This window comes from Manis pentadactyla, chromosome 8 (assembly GCF_030020395.1).
Source record: "Manis pentadactyla isolate mManPen7 chromosome 8, mManPen7.hap1, whole genome shotgun sequence".
NCBI lineage: Eukaryota > Metazoa > Chordata > Mammalia > Pholidota > Manidae > Manis > Manis pentadactyla.
This window is the reverse complement of record NC_080026.1, coordinates 124,500,433-124,513,762: the sequence shown is the minus strand read 5'-3', so window position 1 is coordinate 124,513,762 and position 13,330 is coordinate 124,500,433. Positions and strand designations below refer to the sequence as shown.

At 45.8% G+C, this 13,330-nt stretch overlaps 1 protein-coding gene across 9 annotated transcripts in view; it reads left to right on the top strand.

The window, feature by feature from the left end:
• The window catches only part of NRAP (nebulin related anchoring protein), a 66,756-nt gene that overhangs the window by 45,703 nt on the left and 7,723 nt on the right, over positions 1-13,330 (top strand). For all 9 annotated transcript variants that reach the window (XM_036898907.2, XM_036898908.2, XM_036898911.2 and 6 more), the window contains 7 exons: positions 1,501-1,605; positions 2,779-2,877; positions 4,807-4,911; positions 5,259-5,366; positions 6,223-6,534; positions 11,889-11,993; positions 12,806-12,904. In XM_036898907.2, the coding sequence (XP_036754802.2) occupies positions 1,501-1,605; positions 2,779-2,877; positions 4,807-4,911; positions 5,259-5,366; positions 6,223-6,534; positions 11,889-11,993; positions 12,806-12,904 (933 nt within the window). The remainder of the gene's footprint in view (positions 1-1,500; positions 1,606-2,778; positions 2,878-4,806; positions 4,912-5,258; positions 5,367-6,222; positions 6,535-11,888; positions 11,994-12,805; positions 12,905-13,330) is intronic.

The window sequence follows — 13,330 nt, the reverse complement described above, 5'->3', positions numbered from 1 at the left end:
CCACCCCACCACCACCATCAGCACCACCACAATCACTTACTGAGTATTTCTGCTGAGTTCTAAGCATCACATCTTCATGTATTACCTCATTTAAACCTCAAAGTAACCCTACATCAATAGTCTTTATCCCCACTTTACAGAGAAATTGTAGTAAACCTCAAAGAAGTTAAGTAACTTGTGCAAGACCACACAGCTGTCAGAGAACAAGGAGGGGCAGGCTTGAGGCTTGAACTTAGATGGCATCTGGCACAGATGCCCTCAAGGTTCAGTTTTGCCAATGATATTGCCTCTGGCCTCAGGTTGGACTGGGGGTTCCTCTTGGGGTTCATATATTCCTGTGCCACATCTTCTGAGGAGGGCTACAGGCCTTGGGAGAGGTTGCTCACAGCCCCTTTGTAACTGGCCCACTTCAGGCAGAGAACATGTTAGGAGGAGGGCAGGGAAACCAGGGCCCCAGGGATCCTTCCTGGGTCCTCTTGAGCGGTCTTGGACACCATCACGCTTCTCTGGCTCCTGCCCCCTGTTTACGGAAGCAGAGCAGGCCGGGGAGGGTTGGGAAGCACGGGAAATTTCCTCACTCCCAAAGAGACACAGGATGTCTCCTCTGACCAGGCGGCAGCTTGCTTGGTTTTTCCTGTTCCCTAGCTTGCTGGGTTTCTGTGCTTGAGATTTGCAAGTTGTGGGTCTATGTGGAAAATAAAATGCCACACAAAACTGCTTCCTGGCTTGGTGATGCCTGCCCAGCACTCAGATCTGGGTATCTGTCATCTGTTGGAATTTTACACCTGTGTACAGTGTTTACTGAATGACATGAACTGTCAGGAACCCAAGAGCAGCTGTAGGAACAAGGGAGCTGCCGCGCTCGGCTCAGGGGCCCGTCTGTCACTTGAGCAGAGTCCTCGCTTGTCCTGCCTTGTATTGTGATAGCAATTGGAAGGCAGCACGCCCAGGGGGTACCTCAGTGGCTGAAGGGGAGTGAATTTGGGGACCCTTTAAAGTGTCACCCCTGTCACTCTGGCACACACACTCGCCCCCACCCACACAAACACGGGCAGGTCTTTGCCATCTTGTTCTGGATTCATTTATTAGTTCCTTCTTAACCCTTGATTAATTCATGCCACCCTCTGCTGCTGGGTTTTGTTTTAGAAGACCTATTAAACCATTTCCAGTTTGCCCCAAGACAACTGACTTTCTCACCACAGTCCGCCGCAGCGTTTATTTTTTGATAGCCCACATTAAAATAACAGTCTGCTAAGCATCCCTCTAACAGCTCTTGGGACAGGTGGCACCAGAAATTTTCTCTTCTGCCCTACATTTTTGTTTCCCTAAAGGGCATTTACTAAGAAGCATTTGTGTGTTTGCCGAGGATGATACACCTGGAGAGACGGGCTTGGCCTGGGGTTCAATTAGGATTCTGTCCGGTAGCGGGTCCTCCGGCGTCTCTCTGCTCGCTTGGTCTGTGAGTCTGACTTTTCTGATTCCTTGTATTGTTTCTCACAGAATCTGTACCGGTCAGACCTGAACTTTATGCGAGGTGTTGCCTGCATCATTCCAGGCACATTGGAGATTGAAGGGAGAAAGAAAGCGTCTGAACTCATCAGTGAGGTAACTGGGAGCCGGGCGTGGGGACGGTGTCCAGTATATTTGCACAGCCGCGGTAGGTCCACAGCGCTCGGTGTTTCTTATTGCTGGCTCGAGTTAGGTGTCACATCCTTAGCACTGGCAATTCTCTGCATAACCTCTTTTCCAGCCTGTCTTCTCATTGGTTTCTCCTTCATACTGGGTGTCATGAAGATGCCTTTGCAGAGAGTGATTCAGTTCCTCTATTAATGCAGAAGAATTATTCACTGGCTCCTAAGATGTACTTTCCTAGGGTCCCTTTGAAGAGTGGCCCTGGGGTACAATGAGAAGAGGGCAGACTTTGGAGACCCTCAGATGAAATTCCAGGCCAGCACTCATCTGCTGTGTGACCTCAAGCCAGTCACCTGTCCTCTCTGAGCCTCAACTTCTTAATTAGTCAAATAGGGATACTCATACTGCTCCTGTTTAGTTTTTGTGCGGATGAGCACTAATGTCAGCACTGGGTTTCTCCGGTGGCTGTATATCAAATGGTTGCTCTAAGTTTGGGGATAATTTCTTGGTAAAAATACGGAAGTCTAGAATTCTAAGTCTTTGAACTCCTAAGGGATGTTTATCTTATTTGACCCTGAGAGGGCTCTGGGACTTCCACTCATGGTGGATGCATAATGGAAGGCCCTGGAAGTAAAAGGCTGACCGTGGGCAGCCTGGGTGCTTCAGATGGGCTTACTCGTTGATGAGGAGCTCTGAGAAAGCGGGATTGGCCTCATTGTGGGAGGAGGGATTTAACTTTGTGCTTTGCTTTTCCAGTGAAATATCTAAAGCAAGTGGTTTCTAAACTTGGTAATGCATCAGAATCCCCTTTGGAGCTTTAAAAAAATACAGAGACCTGGGCCCAATGACGATTTACTGAATCCTGGCCTTTCTGGGTAGAGTGCAGGCATATGTATTTTTAAGATGCTCCGTTGTTTCTGGGACACTCCAAAGCTGGGGAGGTCTGGGTCTCCAGCAAGCAAAGGTCTCTGCTTCTTCATCCCACTGAGTTCTGAGGTCACAGGAGCGGCTGCTGGTCTGGATTCCAGATGGCAGACTAAGCAGCCTTTGCAAAATGACGTTGTATAACTAGTACTTAAGAGCTGGTTCTCCTTCTGGCTTTATCCCTTACCAAGTCTTCTCCTTCCCTCTTGTGTGTGACTTCAGAGTAAATATCGTCAGCATCCGCAGTCGTTCAGGTACACAGCCGTGGCAGACACTCCCAGCCTCCTTCACGCCAAACTCAGCAACCAGATCACAAATGAGGTAAAATCTCCTGACGGCTTTAGAATGGGCTTTTAAAAAACTGCTAGACTGTTAAAAATATGTGTGACTATTTCTGGGTGGGAGGAAGCATGGGTGTTTGCTTGGACGGTTGGAAAGAAAAGAATGTTATTATATGGAGCCTAAACATTTTTCCAGAAGGAAAGAAGACCTGGTTGGAAATCTGGTTTGGTCTATAGTCTTCCCCCATCAAATGCAAATGCAGTCACAGACCAGCAGTGCCAGCATCTCCTGGGAGCCTGTTAGAAATGCCAAACCTCAGGACCCACCTTGGACCCATTGAACCCTCACGATCTTTTAAGAAGATGCTCATGTAATGTGTTTCCCTTGCACATTACAGTTTGAGAAGTACTGGTCTGTCATTCAGTCGTTCTTTCTAGGCAAATATTGGTGAACCACTTTTATGTTGCCATTCAGTGATTAGCAGATGGAAGATGTGTGGTTATTCAAGGAGGTTATATGTGTGGTGTTTGTCAGACTTCTGGACTTTCTCTCTTCTCTTCTCCCTCACCATTTACCCAGTTCACACTTGAATATCTCTAGCAGAGGAGGCACGGAGAGGGAGGGAACCTCATTCATAAAATCACTGTCCCGGGCCTGTTGGTTCTGCTTCTTAGTGGCTCTTACAGGTTTGAAATAGAAAGTGAGCTCTTCGCAGAGAGTTAAATTAGAAGGCAGTTGAGATTTGGCTATTTATATGATTAGCTCCCACTCTCACCCAAGTCAAAAACTAAGAAACAGCAGCTTGGGATAAGAAAGTCCAAAGGGCTGTGTAATGACATTATCAATTTTAAATTCCTATGGAGCCTTCCCTGCCTGCTTTGTGAGTTGACTGCTGCGGGGTAACTATGCCTCTTAGGATGGCCTCTGGCCTCGGGGAGCGCAGCAACCACAGACCCAGTTCTGATCATGAGAAAAGATGCCTTCATACTGGCTGAGACCATCCAGGGCAGTGCTAGGACTTGCTCTCCCATGGAAGGAGCCCAGGGCTTTAGTAAAGGATGTAAACCAAGATTTGGGAACCTCCCTTTCACCAGGCAGAGCCTCCCCTAAATTTCTCAGATCTTAGTATTGTCTTTACACTGTGTCCTCAGGAAAAAGTTGATGGTGGGAAGAAGTTGGTAGTGTTCTGAAATGTGTTTTTCTTTCCTCAGCTTATTATTGAGCAAAGGGTAGGGGAGGAAAAAAAATACCTTTTCAGGGACCCATCTTAGGTTCTTAGCTGGGGTTCTGTAATGAAAGACAAATTAACAACAAAAAAAGCACACAACTTTATTTAATAGAAGCTTTACGTGAAACAGGCACTTTCATAAGAAAATGAAGAGCAAAATAAACAGTAAGTCTGAACATTTTTATACTAGGTGTGTTGAAGAGTGTAAAGTCACAGAAATGTGCTAGGACAAAAGAGGTAAGCTAAGTGTAGTAAAAGGGGCGATGTGGTGGTGGTGGTGGTGGTGGGGGAACCAGCAAGGTCTGTTACGATTCCCTCTGCATCCCTTGGTCTTTGGAGATAGGATGCGGTTTTCCTCCAGGTAGAGGGAGGGCACCTCTCCATGGAAGACCTTGCTGCTTGCTTCAGGAGAGAAGGTGAGAGAGTTCTTCCAGCACCTGCCATTTCTCAAATTCCTTCAGCTTAAAATATTCAATGTGCCAAGGTGCCATCTTTTGGGGTAACATGTTCCAAACCCCGCCAAAAGGAACTTGCAATTTCTTAGGTATATAGTCCTTTAATGGCACTCAGTTTGACTCATCAAAGACTGTCTTTCTGGAAAGAAACATCCCTGAGGCTGAAGGTGTATCCATGACACAGTGAATGGCCTTTTAAAACCTCTCTCTCAGTTGTAAACGAGGGACCTCCAATGCACTCACTCACTCACCTTCTGGCTTTTTCTTTTCTCTTGCTTTGCTCAGCGCCTCTATAAAGCAGCTGGAGAGGATGCGAGACACCAGTACACCACGACCGTGGGTCTGCCTGAGTTTGTCCGAGCGAAAACAAACGCAGACAATCTGAGTGACGTAAGCCTTCCCTGTTGCTGCGGTTCTGTGTGCTCCAAAGCCACGTGGACCTATGTCTGTGATGGGGTCTCACAGTGACCCTTCTGGTGGTCACGTAAACTTTTAGAAAAGTGTCTTCGAGATGCTCAGGTTAAATACACCTTTTCATAAATGCATCGGGGGCACATATACCAGAGCCCACGATGGTGTATGTGCTAATGAGATATTCTTTGCAAGATAGAAAGTTTTTGCTTGTCAGAAATGGATTCTGGAACAATGTACTACAAATGAAAGGGTTAGCTGACAGTACATGTTGGCTGATTCATGTAATTTTTTTTTTTAAAGATCTACATATGTTCCTACTGTAGGCAAAATACAAGGAGTCTTGGCGTAATCTCCGTGCTCAAGGCTACAAGCTGACAATAGAAGCTCTCCCCTTCCAGGCTGCTAGGGTCTCTGGAGATATAGCCAGTGATGTGAGTTGAATGATATGACCTTCCATCTTGCCTAATTTCTGTTAACTTCATGTAAAACCATGTCTACAGCTGATTTTCCTGAATTAAAGCAAATCTGTCATCGTGTGAGACACGATGTCACCTGCAGAATATATTAGTTATGAATGAGGTTCTTGGATGGAGGGAGGGAAAGAAAAGGCTCTGTGAATCAGAAGCTAAATTCAGGCCAAGGGCTCAAGCAGCTGGGAGACTATGATTTATTACTAATTGCAATGTCTAGGCAGTGATCCCACTGCAATGTGTGAACTAGCTGTTTTCTAATTCCACCCAAAACTATACAGACAACTCAGCCAAAATTGTAATACAGCCATAACACATCTCCCTCTCAGCTCTCTGTCATTTTCACACGTTGGCGTTAGGATTTGCCAGCTATGTCCCAGCCACTCTGTTGATAGCATCCATAGCTTTGGAATGTGAAGGTGACTTTTTCTTTCCCATGAACAAATCCTAGAAAATGTGGACTTCAAATAAATAGATCCTGTCTTTTGGGTTCCAAATGTGAACGGAGGAAGCAAAGTTTCTCTTTTACCCTTTCTGATAAATTCCTTTTAGCCACAGGACCTGTAAGGGAGTGGGGCCCTTACTTAGATTTTGAGGATCTGGTTTTAATTACGTAGAAAGAATGCAGCGATGTTTTAATTGTTCATCCCCCAGCGAGGAAGATTGCTCTCCGGCCAACCTCACTGTGCTCTTTCTTATAATCATCACCTCTTAGTGTAAGAACAGGTGATTTTTCTAGGGTTTGCAATGAAAATGCAATTGGTGGAATTGAAGCAGGTGCAATGCCAGCTCCTGACTGGCTTGTCCTCCCTTCCAGTTTCTCTATAGACATGACTTTGTGAAGGAACGAGGGAGGCTGATTGGGGCCCGGAGTGTGAGCGACGACCCCCGGCTCCAGCACTGTCGGCGGATGGGCCAGCTGCAGAGCGAGCATCAGTACAGGAGGGAGGCAGCGAGCAGCCAAGCCCAGTGCCACCTGCCCATGGACATGGTGCACCTGGTCCATGCCAGGAAGGCCCAGGCCCTGGCCAGCGACTGCAACTACAGGACTCGGTGCCATGAGTTCACAGCGCTGCCCGAGGACCTGAAGATGGCCTGGGCCAGGAAAGCTCATGCCCTGCAGAGTGAGGTAGGAGGGCCCTTGTGGGTCACACACCAGCCCCCACCTTCCTCCTCACATCAAGCCTGGGAAATCTGCTTCCTTAGCCTTTTGGACCCTTACCTCCCACTGCAAAAAAAGACTTGTTCAATTTATGTCATATAGATTGGAATCATTCAACAGATTTTATTGATCAGCTACTATGTACCAGACACCATTCCAGGCCCTGGGGATATAGCAGTCAACAAGAGTCAAAAAAGTCCTATGCTCATGGAGCTTCCATTGTATGAGAGGGAGATAAAATATGATAAGTAATATATATAGTACATCAGGTGGGGATGCATGCTATGGAAACAGACAAAGCCAAGATGTAGGGTAGGAGGGTGTGAACGTGTGTATGTACCTGCACATGTGTACATTAAAATAGGGGGTCAGGGTAGTTCCCACTGAAATGGTGACATGTGAGCAAAGACCAGAGTGGGTAAGGGCAGGGGTTAGAGCGCTCCAGCAAACAGAACAGCCAATTCAAAGGCCAAGACCCTGAGCTGGAGAAGCCTCTGCATTTGTGAGGCCAGAGAGCAGCAGGTGGGTGAGTGAGGAGGGCGAGGTCAGGGAGGGAGTCCCAGAGACAGCAGGGGCTGCACGGCGGGTGATGGGGATGGCGGGAGGAGAGCCATGAAGCACAGCTGACACCTGTGACTTCTTGCCCTCCTGTCACCCTTGCTACAGCACTATCAGGTGGGGACAGGTGTTGCTCTTATTTTACAAATGAGGTCACACAGGAGTGGCCAAGGCAGGACTGCTCCAGAACCCACACCCTCGTGCATCCCGCTCTCTGGGCAGGTGGCAGCTCAGTGCAGGGGAGTCATGCTTCCTACAGTGCAGGTGTAGACACCAGATATAGAAAGGAGAGCACCCCCCCAAGCCCCAAAGGCACCAACCCCTCCTACACGGTGGAAGGTTCTGGAGTCAGCTGCTCTGGAGTCGGTCCCATGCCTTCTCTGGGCCTCGCTTTTCTCAGCTGGACACGGTCAGATGATAGTGTGGTCATGGTCAGCACTGCAGAGCATGCAGTGCGTGGCAGGCACTGTGCCGAGTGGCAGGCACACATTGTCTCTTTAAGCCCCAGGAGGAAGGCACTCATTTTAGACCATAACCCTTGGGACCGTTGTCACGTAACCCTACCATCAGTATCAGGGTTTCTCCACGCCAGCTCCTTGGATGTTTTGGGCAGGATAACCCTTTGTTGTGGGGCCTGTTTTGTGTATTGCCGCATCCCTGGCCTCTAACCATTAGATACCCATAGCTCCAACCTATCCCCAGTTGTTCTAAATACCCCCAAGATGTTCTAAATATTGCCAAATTTGCCTGGGGGGCAAAATTACAGCAGATTGAGAACCCAGTTCTCAGTTGAGCCCTTAGCACAGGGTTGGGTCCATAGGACCATGCCAGTAAGTGTTAGCTGTTTTGATGATGTTCTCCATACCAAGCCTTTTCGGTTGCTTTCAGGGCAATGACTGCTCTTAGTTGAGCTTCATGGCACAGGCAGAGTATTATAGACACATAATTGATGACTAAGATGTAATAATGTAATGATTTAATGATCATCTAATTATCCATCACAATTTGCTGGAATGGCAACATTGTGCTGTTCACCATCAAGTCAAGTATGGAGCAGGTGAACTCATTGGGCCCCATACAGGGGACATAGTTACTAAAGTGCCAGCCGAAGTTCCATCTGGAAAGGCCTTCCACTTACTAGAATGTCATCCTGCAACCCTCAAGAATAGCTCATAGAAATAACTCCAGTGCCAATCAGGGCCCCTCTTGCCAATCGCCTATTCCTGGGGAGAAGAGAAACCTCTGGAACCAGGCAAGGCCCTGAAGAAGACCCAGAAGCCCCCTAGGGCAGGCGGAGACACTCAGCTGGTAGCCTGAAGATGTGCATTAGAAGCCCAGCTCTGTCACTTACTGGCTATGTGTCCCTGAGCGGCACCTTCACTTTCTGGGCCTCCATTCACTCCATCAGAAAAACAAAAACAATTTGATCAGTGACCCCAGATTTAGGGGCTCATGCGCAAATAGTTTTTAAATGGTGGCATCAACGTAATGTCAGATTTTAATTTTACTAAGTAAGGAAAAAGGAAAAAAACTAAACACCACCTCAAGCTATCATTTATGTCACTGTTATTTATTAAAAGAAAGGATATTTTAACACTAAAAATGGTAGGAAGAACAATCTAAGAAGTATTCCAAGGAATGGTAGTTGACAATAGGCTGACATTTTACAAAATAAGACAGGTATTAAAATTTAGAATGCTGAGAAACTATTACCTAAATTTTAAATTACCGTATTGTGTTTCATGTATTGTTTTTTGTTCATTTCAACTTTGTTCATTTAGGGGGTCTAGATTCTGAGATTCTGTGAACAGTAGACCTCACAAAGTCCAGCCTGGTTCTGAAGCTTCAGTTTTCTTGCAGTCATTATGGAAAAATCCAATTTCATGTGGCTATCTTATGCAGAAAAGGAAACAAATGGGCAACATGAGTTCACACAGTTCAGCAGAGGCTGTAGGAGGAAGAGTAGCCCCCTGCCTTCAGCCCCTTCTCCTGCCCTCTCCCACCCAGGCCTAAAGGAAAGCTGTGGGTCTGGCCAGAGGGAGCCAAGAGGTGCTCAGCCCTGGGGAGACGGTTCTCAAGGGCATGATTGCTCAAGTCAAGGAATGCTCCTGACACATGCTCTGTCCAGGCAATTCTCCACCATGAATGGCTGTGATCTTGCACAGGGGCAGGAGGAAGTACTAAAAAGCACAGGTAGGGACTGTCGGGGGACAGTCCTGGTCTCATCCTTTATAGCTTGTGACCTTGGGAAGACTCCTTAAGCTCTCTGGGCTTCAGCTTCCCCATTAGAAATAACAGTGATGACAATAACAATTTCTAAAATGCATGGGATGTTTACTCTGGGCCAGGCATCTGTTTAAATATTTTGCACGACTATGTCATTTAGTATCTAGACAGATACTAGTATTACTCGCATTCTTACAGATGCAGCAATATTAAGTAATTTGCCAGGATCCCAAGCTGGCAGGGAAATGACTTGCTCAAGATCAAACAGCGAATAAGGGGCAAAGACCAAGCAATGGTCTCCTGGCTCCTGGTTCAGTGCTCTTTGGTGCCCCCTGGTGGCTGGATTAGAAACCCAGGTGCTTTCTTAGTGCTACGTGTGTGTTACACCCAGACGACAGCAACTGATGGCTCCTCCAAGTTCTAAACAATCATTGGAACTCCAAAATTGCTCTGTAATGGGTAGAAGAAGCCCTCTGTTGCAGGATGGTGTGAGGACTGAGTGAGATCATGAGTCTAAAGCAAAATACATGCTATGTAAGGCAATGATTATAAAGAGTCTTATTAATACAATAAATATACTCCTTACCCACAGTCATCTCCCAGGTACAGTTGTTTATGTCATACCTGTTGGAATCAGGGACCAAAATGTGCAGCTCGTATATTTGTAATGCAGTGCTCCAAAATATGGGAGCTGGGAAACCCCATAGGTGGATTTGAAGGTGTCAGCCAGGCCTTAATATGTGCAAGAGAAAAAAAATAGAGACTACCGTTTGGAGAAGAATTTAGTTGGGCAGCATGAGAAGATGTCTTATTATCTCCGACTCTGTCTTGGAAACCATCTTTGGGCAGCTGATTCTTTTCGATTTCCTTCCCCTCCTCCCCTCTCCCATCACCAAGTCTGGGGCAGGCGTGTTGTTTTTAGGGTCTACGTGAATAGTCAGAGCTGGGCTGGGAGCTGAAATATCAATAGACAATCCATTTATAAGAGAGTCGGAGGCACAGTCAGATCTTTGGGGAACCTGCATCTTGCCTTCTGACTTACCTGCGATTGTACTGTTCAGCTCAACAAAAGGCAAGTTGAAAGAGTGCTCCCCACTTCATCTCGCTTATGAAAGGAGCAGGGCCTAGCTGTGAAGAGGCCCTGTAGGATTATTCTCTCTAACTTAGAAATTTATCCAATTTTCTCTGTTCTTTATCAGAGTGGAAGGCAAATGCTTTGCCGGTGTAGACTAAAGATCGCCGTATAAAAAGCAATCTTACTGACATGGGGTTTTGAAACCTGCTCCTGAACCTGAGTGATGTCTCCCTTCACCAGTTGGAAAGCAGAGTCGAATTTGCACAGGGGCATTAACCAGCAGACAGTAGATCAGAAAGGGGCCCTCTTTGAGGCCAGCTGTGAGCAATGCTGTGAATCCCAAAATGAAAGAAAACTAAAAACGATGAAAGCCTGACTTCTGGAGTGATATTTTGCGTTACAGCAGAGCTTATATCTAAATTAGACAAATGCCCTCAGCTTCATTTAAATCCAAATTTCAGATTTCCTTAGAGAGGCTTTTTCCACCTTTAAAAATACCTAATTTCCATAAAGGGAGCAAGAAAAGCATTCATGCAACTATCTCATCCTAGGAAATGGGCAGACAGAGGAATAGTAATAAGATTTAATGTTTTAGGAGACTACTAATAAGGCCTGTTGGCTTAAAGCACCACTTAACGATTTTCTCCCAGGAATGATGCCATAGTTCTAATCTTCTGAGTCCTTAAAATGAAGAAAATGGATACGACTTGGCCCATTTTTGCAATATAAGCAAATCATGAGTGATAGGAGGAGGAGTGCATAAACCTAGGCGCAAAAATATTAAAATGGCTTATATTACTCTTACTTAGACGGTGGCATCAAAGTTTGCTCCAGTTTCTGGAGTCCTGCTATAATTACCTCCCCCTCTCTCAGCTGCCACAAGACAAAAACAATTCTAACATATAGAGTGGCTTTTGCTCCTGAGCGCTGTCAGTTATTTTCATAGGAACAGAGGGTTGTTATGACCTTCAGGTATCAATAGAGAGAAACTGAGTCACATTTGGTAAAGTGATTTGCTTTGAGTCCCAGCAGGCTTGATCCAGAGCTCAAAGTCCTTTCATCAGTTGAAAGTGTATAAGATGTTTCTATTTAGGCAGGCAGGCAATCACCTCACTGCCAAAATGTAACAAGGTAATCAGGTCTGATGCTTGGGCTCAGGCATATTTCTCAGCTCTTTCTTAAGTTGATCCTCTGCAGAGGTCATTACCTTCTGCCTGAAATCCTGCCAATTCACTGGTGGGGCCTTCTTGTATCTTATGTATGATCCATTATTCAATTTTTGGCAGAGTGCACAAATTCAAACAGTTTGACTTAATGACATGCAGAAGACATCCAAATGAAGGTGTTGAAATGTTGTGACAAGGCATTATTACAAGTGTAATTACAAATCAAAGATCTTTTTGAAATGCCCTAACAGCCTTAGAGACTCCTCTGATAAAAGCCAATGATTCTTTTCCTGCAGTTGCGCTACAAATCAGACCTGATGGGCATGAAGGGGACAGGGTGGCTGGCACTGAGTTCCCCACAGATTGAGAATGCAAAGAAGGCTGGAGAACTCATCAGTGAGGTACTGTTAACATGACTCTATCATAAATACAACCAGCATTTATTTTCCCTTGAAGAGGAAACCTACTCATGGGGTGGAGAGGACCAAGAGGGCCCCAGGGTAACTGGACTCCCAGTGTAAAATTTTCCAGGGACATTTGCAACCAAATCCCAAGACAGAACAAGATTTCCCTCCAAATGAACACACATGCTGGGGAGTCAAAGGCATGTTCCAAATCAGACAGTGAAAGAGGGATGATGCATTAGAAGATTCTCAAGAGAAACCTCATATACAATTATGATCTGAACTGGCCCATTAATGGGGAGTGTGTGGAATTTGCCACCCACCTACTGAGTTTATTCCGAGTGTCCAGAACCCAGGGGTTAGCTACTTTCTGATACTATTAAAAGTTGCACAAGAGTCATTACATTTACTGAGCTCCCCACGGTATTGATGGGAATTCTTACCCTGAAATCTCCTCTAGGAGATCCTGCGGCCTTCTTCAGTTTCTTAATAGCAGAACTTACTTGGACAAGGTCTGAGCAGGGCCACACTGATGCCAAATCCTTCCCTCTGCTCAATTCCTCTGTTGTGGTGAGCTATGGTATTTTGCAGCCTCTTTTTTCAAGAGAGCAAATACCTATAAAATCATCCTTATCACAGAGGCAGCTTGGATCTCTTCTGTGCTCTTGTAAGGTGCCCACCAAGAAGAGGGACTTGTTTCCGATAATGTCATTGGCATCTTTGGTACTAGGTAGGTGGGGGGAGGCTGCATCCAGAAAAATGCATGGTGTTGGACTCTTCCTTGGAAAATCTTTGTCTTCCTCTTACAGACCAAATACCGTAAAAAACCGGACAGTATCAAGTTTACCACAGTGGTTGACTCCCCAGACCTGCTTCATGCCAAGAACAGCTACATGCATTGCAGTGAGGTGAGTGTTTTCTCATTGCTCATCCGAGGTGTCCAGTAGTGGGGAATGCTTCCCAGTGGTCAGTGCTTAGGAGAATGGGCTCCGGAGAGATGTGAGTGCAAACCTTCCATTTACCTGGGTCTTCCTGGGCTACTTCATCTCTTCTGACCTCCATTCCCTTCAAAGGAGGGGAATGATTGCACCATTTCATAAGATCAAGTGAATTAAAACAAGGATTATGTAAATAAAAATCCTTGAAGCTCTTAGCAAGTATCTAGAACATAGTAAGTCCTCAATAAATGTCCCTATGGTTTGATTTGTAATCATAACAATAATACTAAGTATTATTGATGATCCTTTGCCAAACACTACATCAGATACATTATAATAATTGATATATGGTGATGGAATTAAAAGCTGAACATAGCCCAGTTAGAAAAAAAGAAA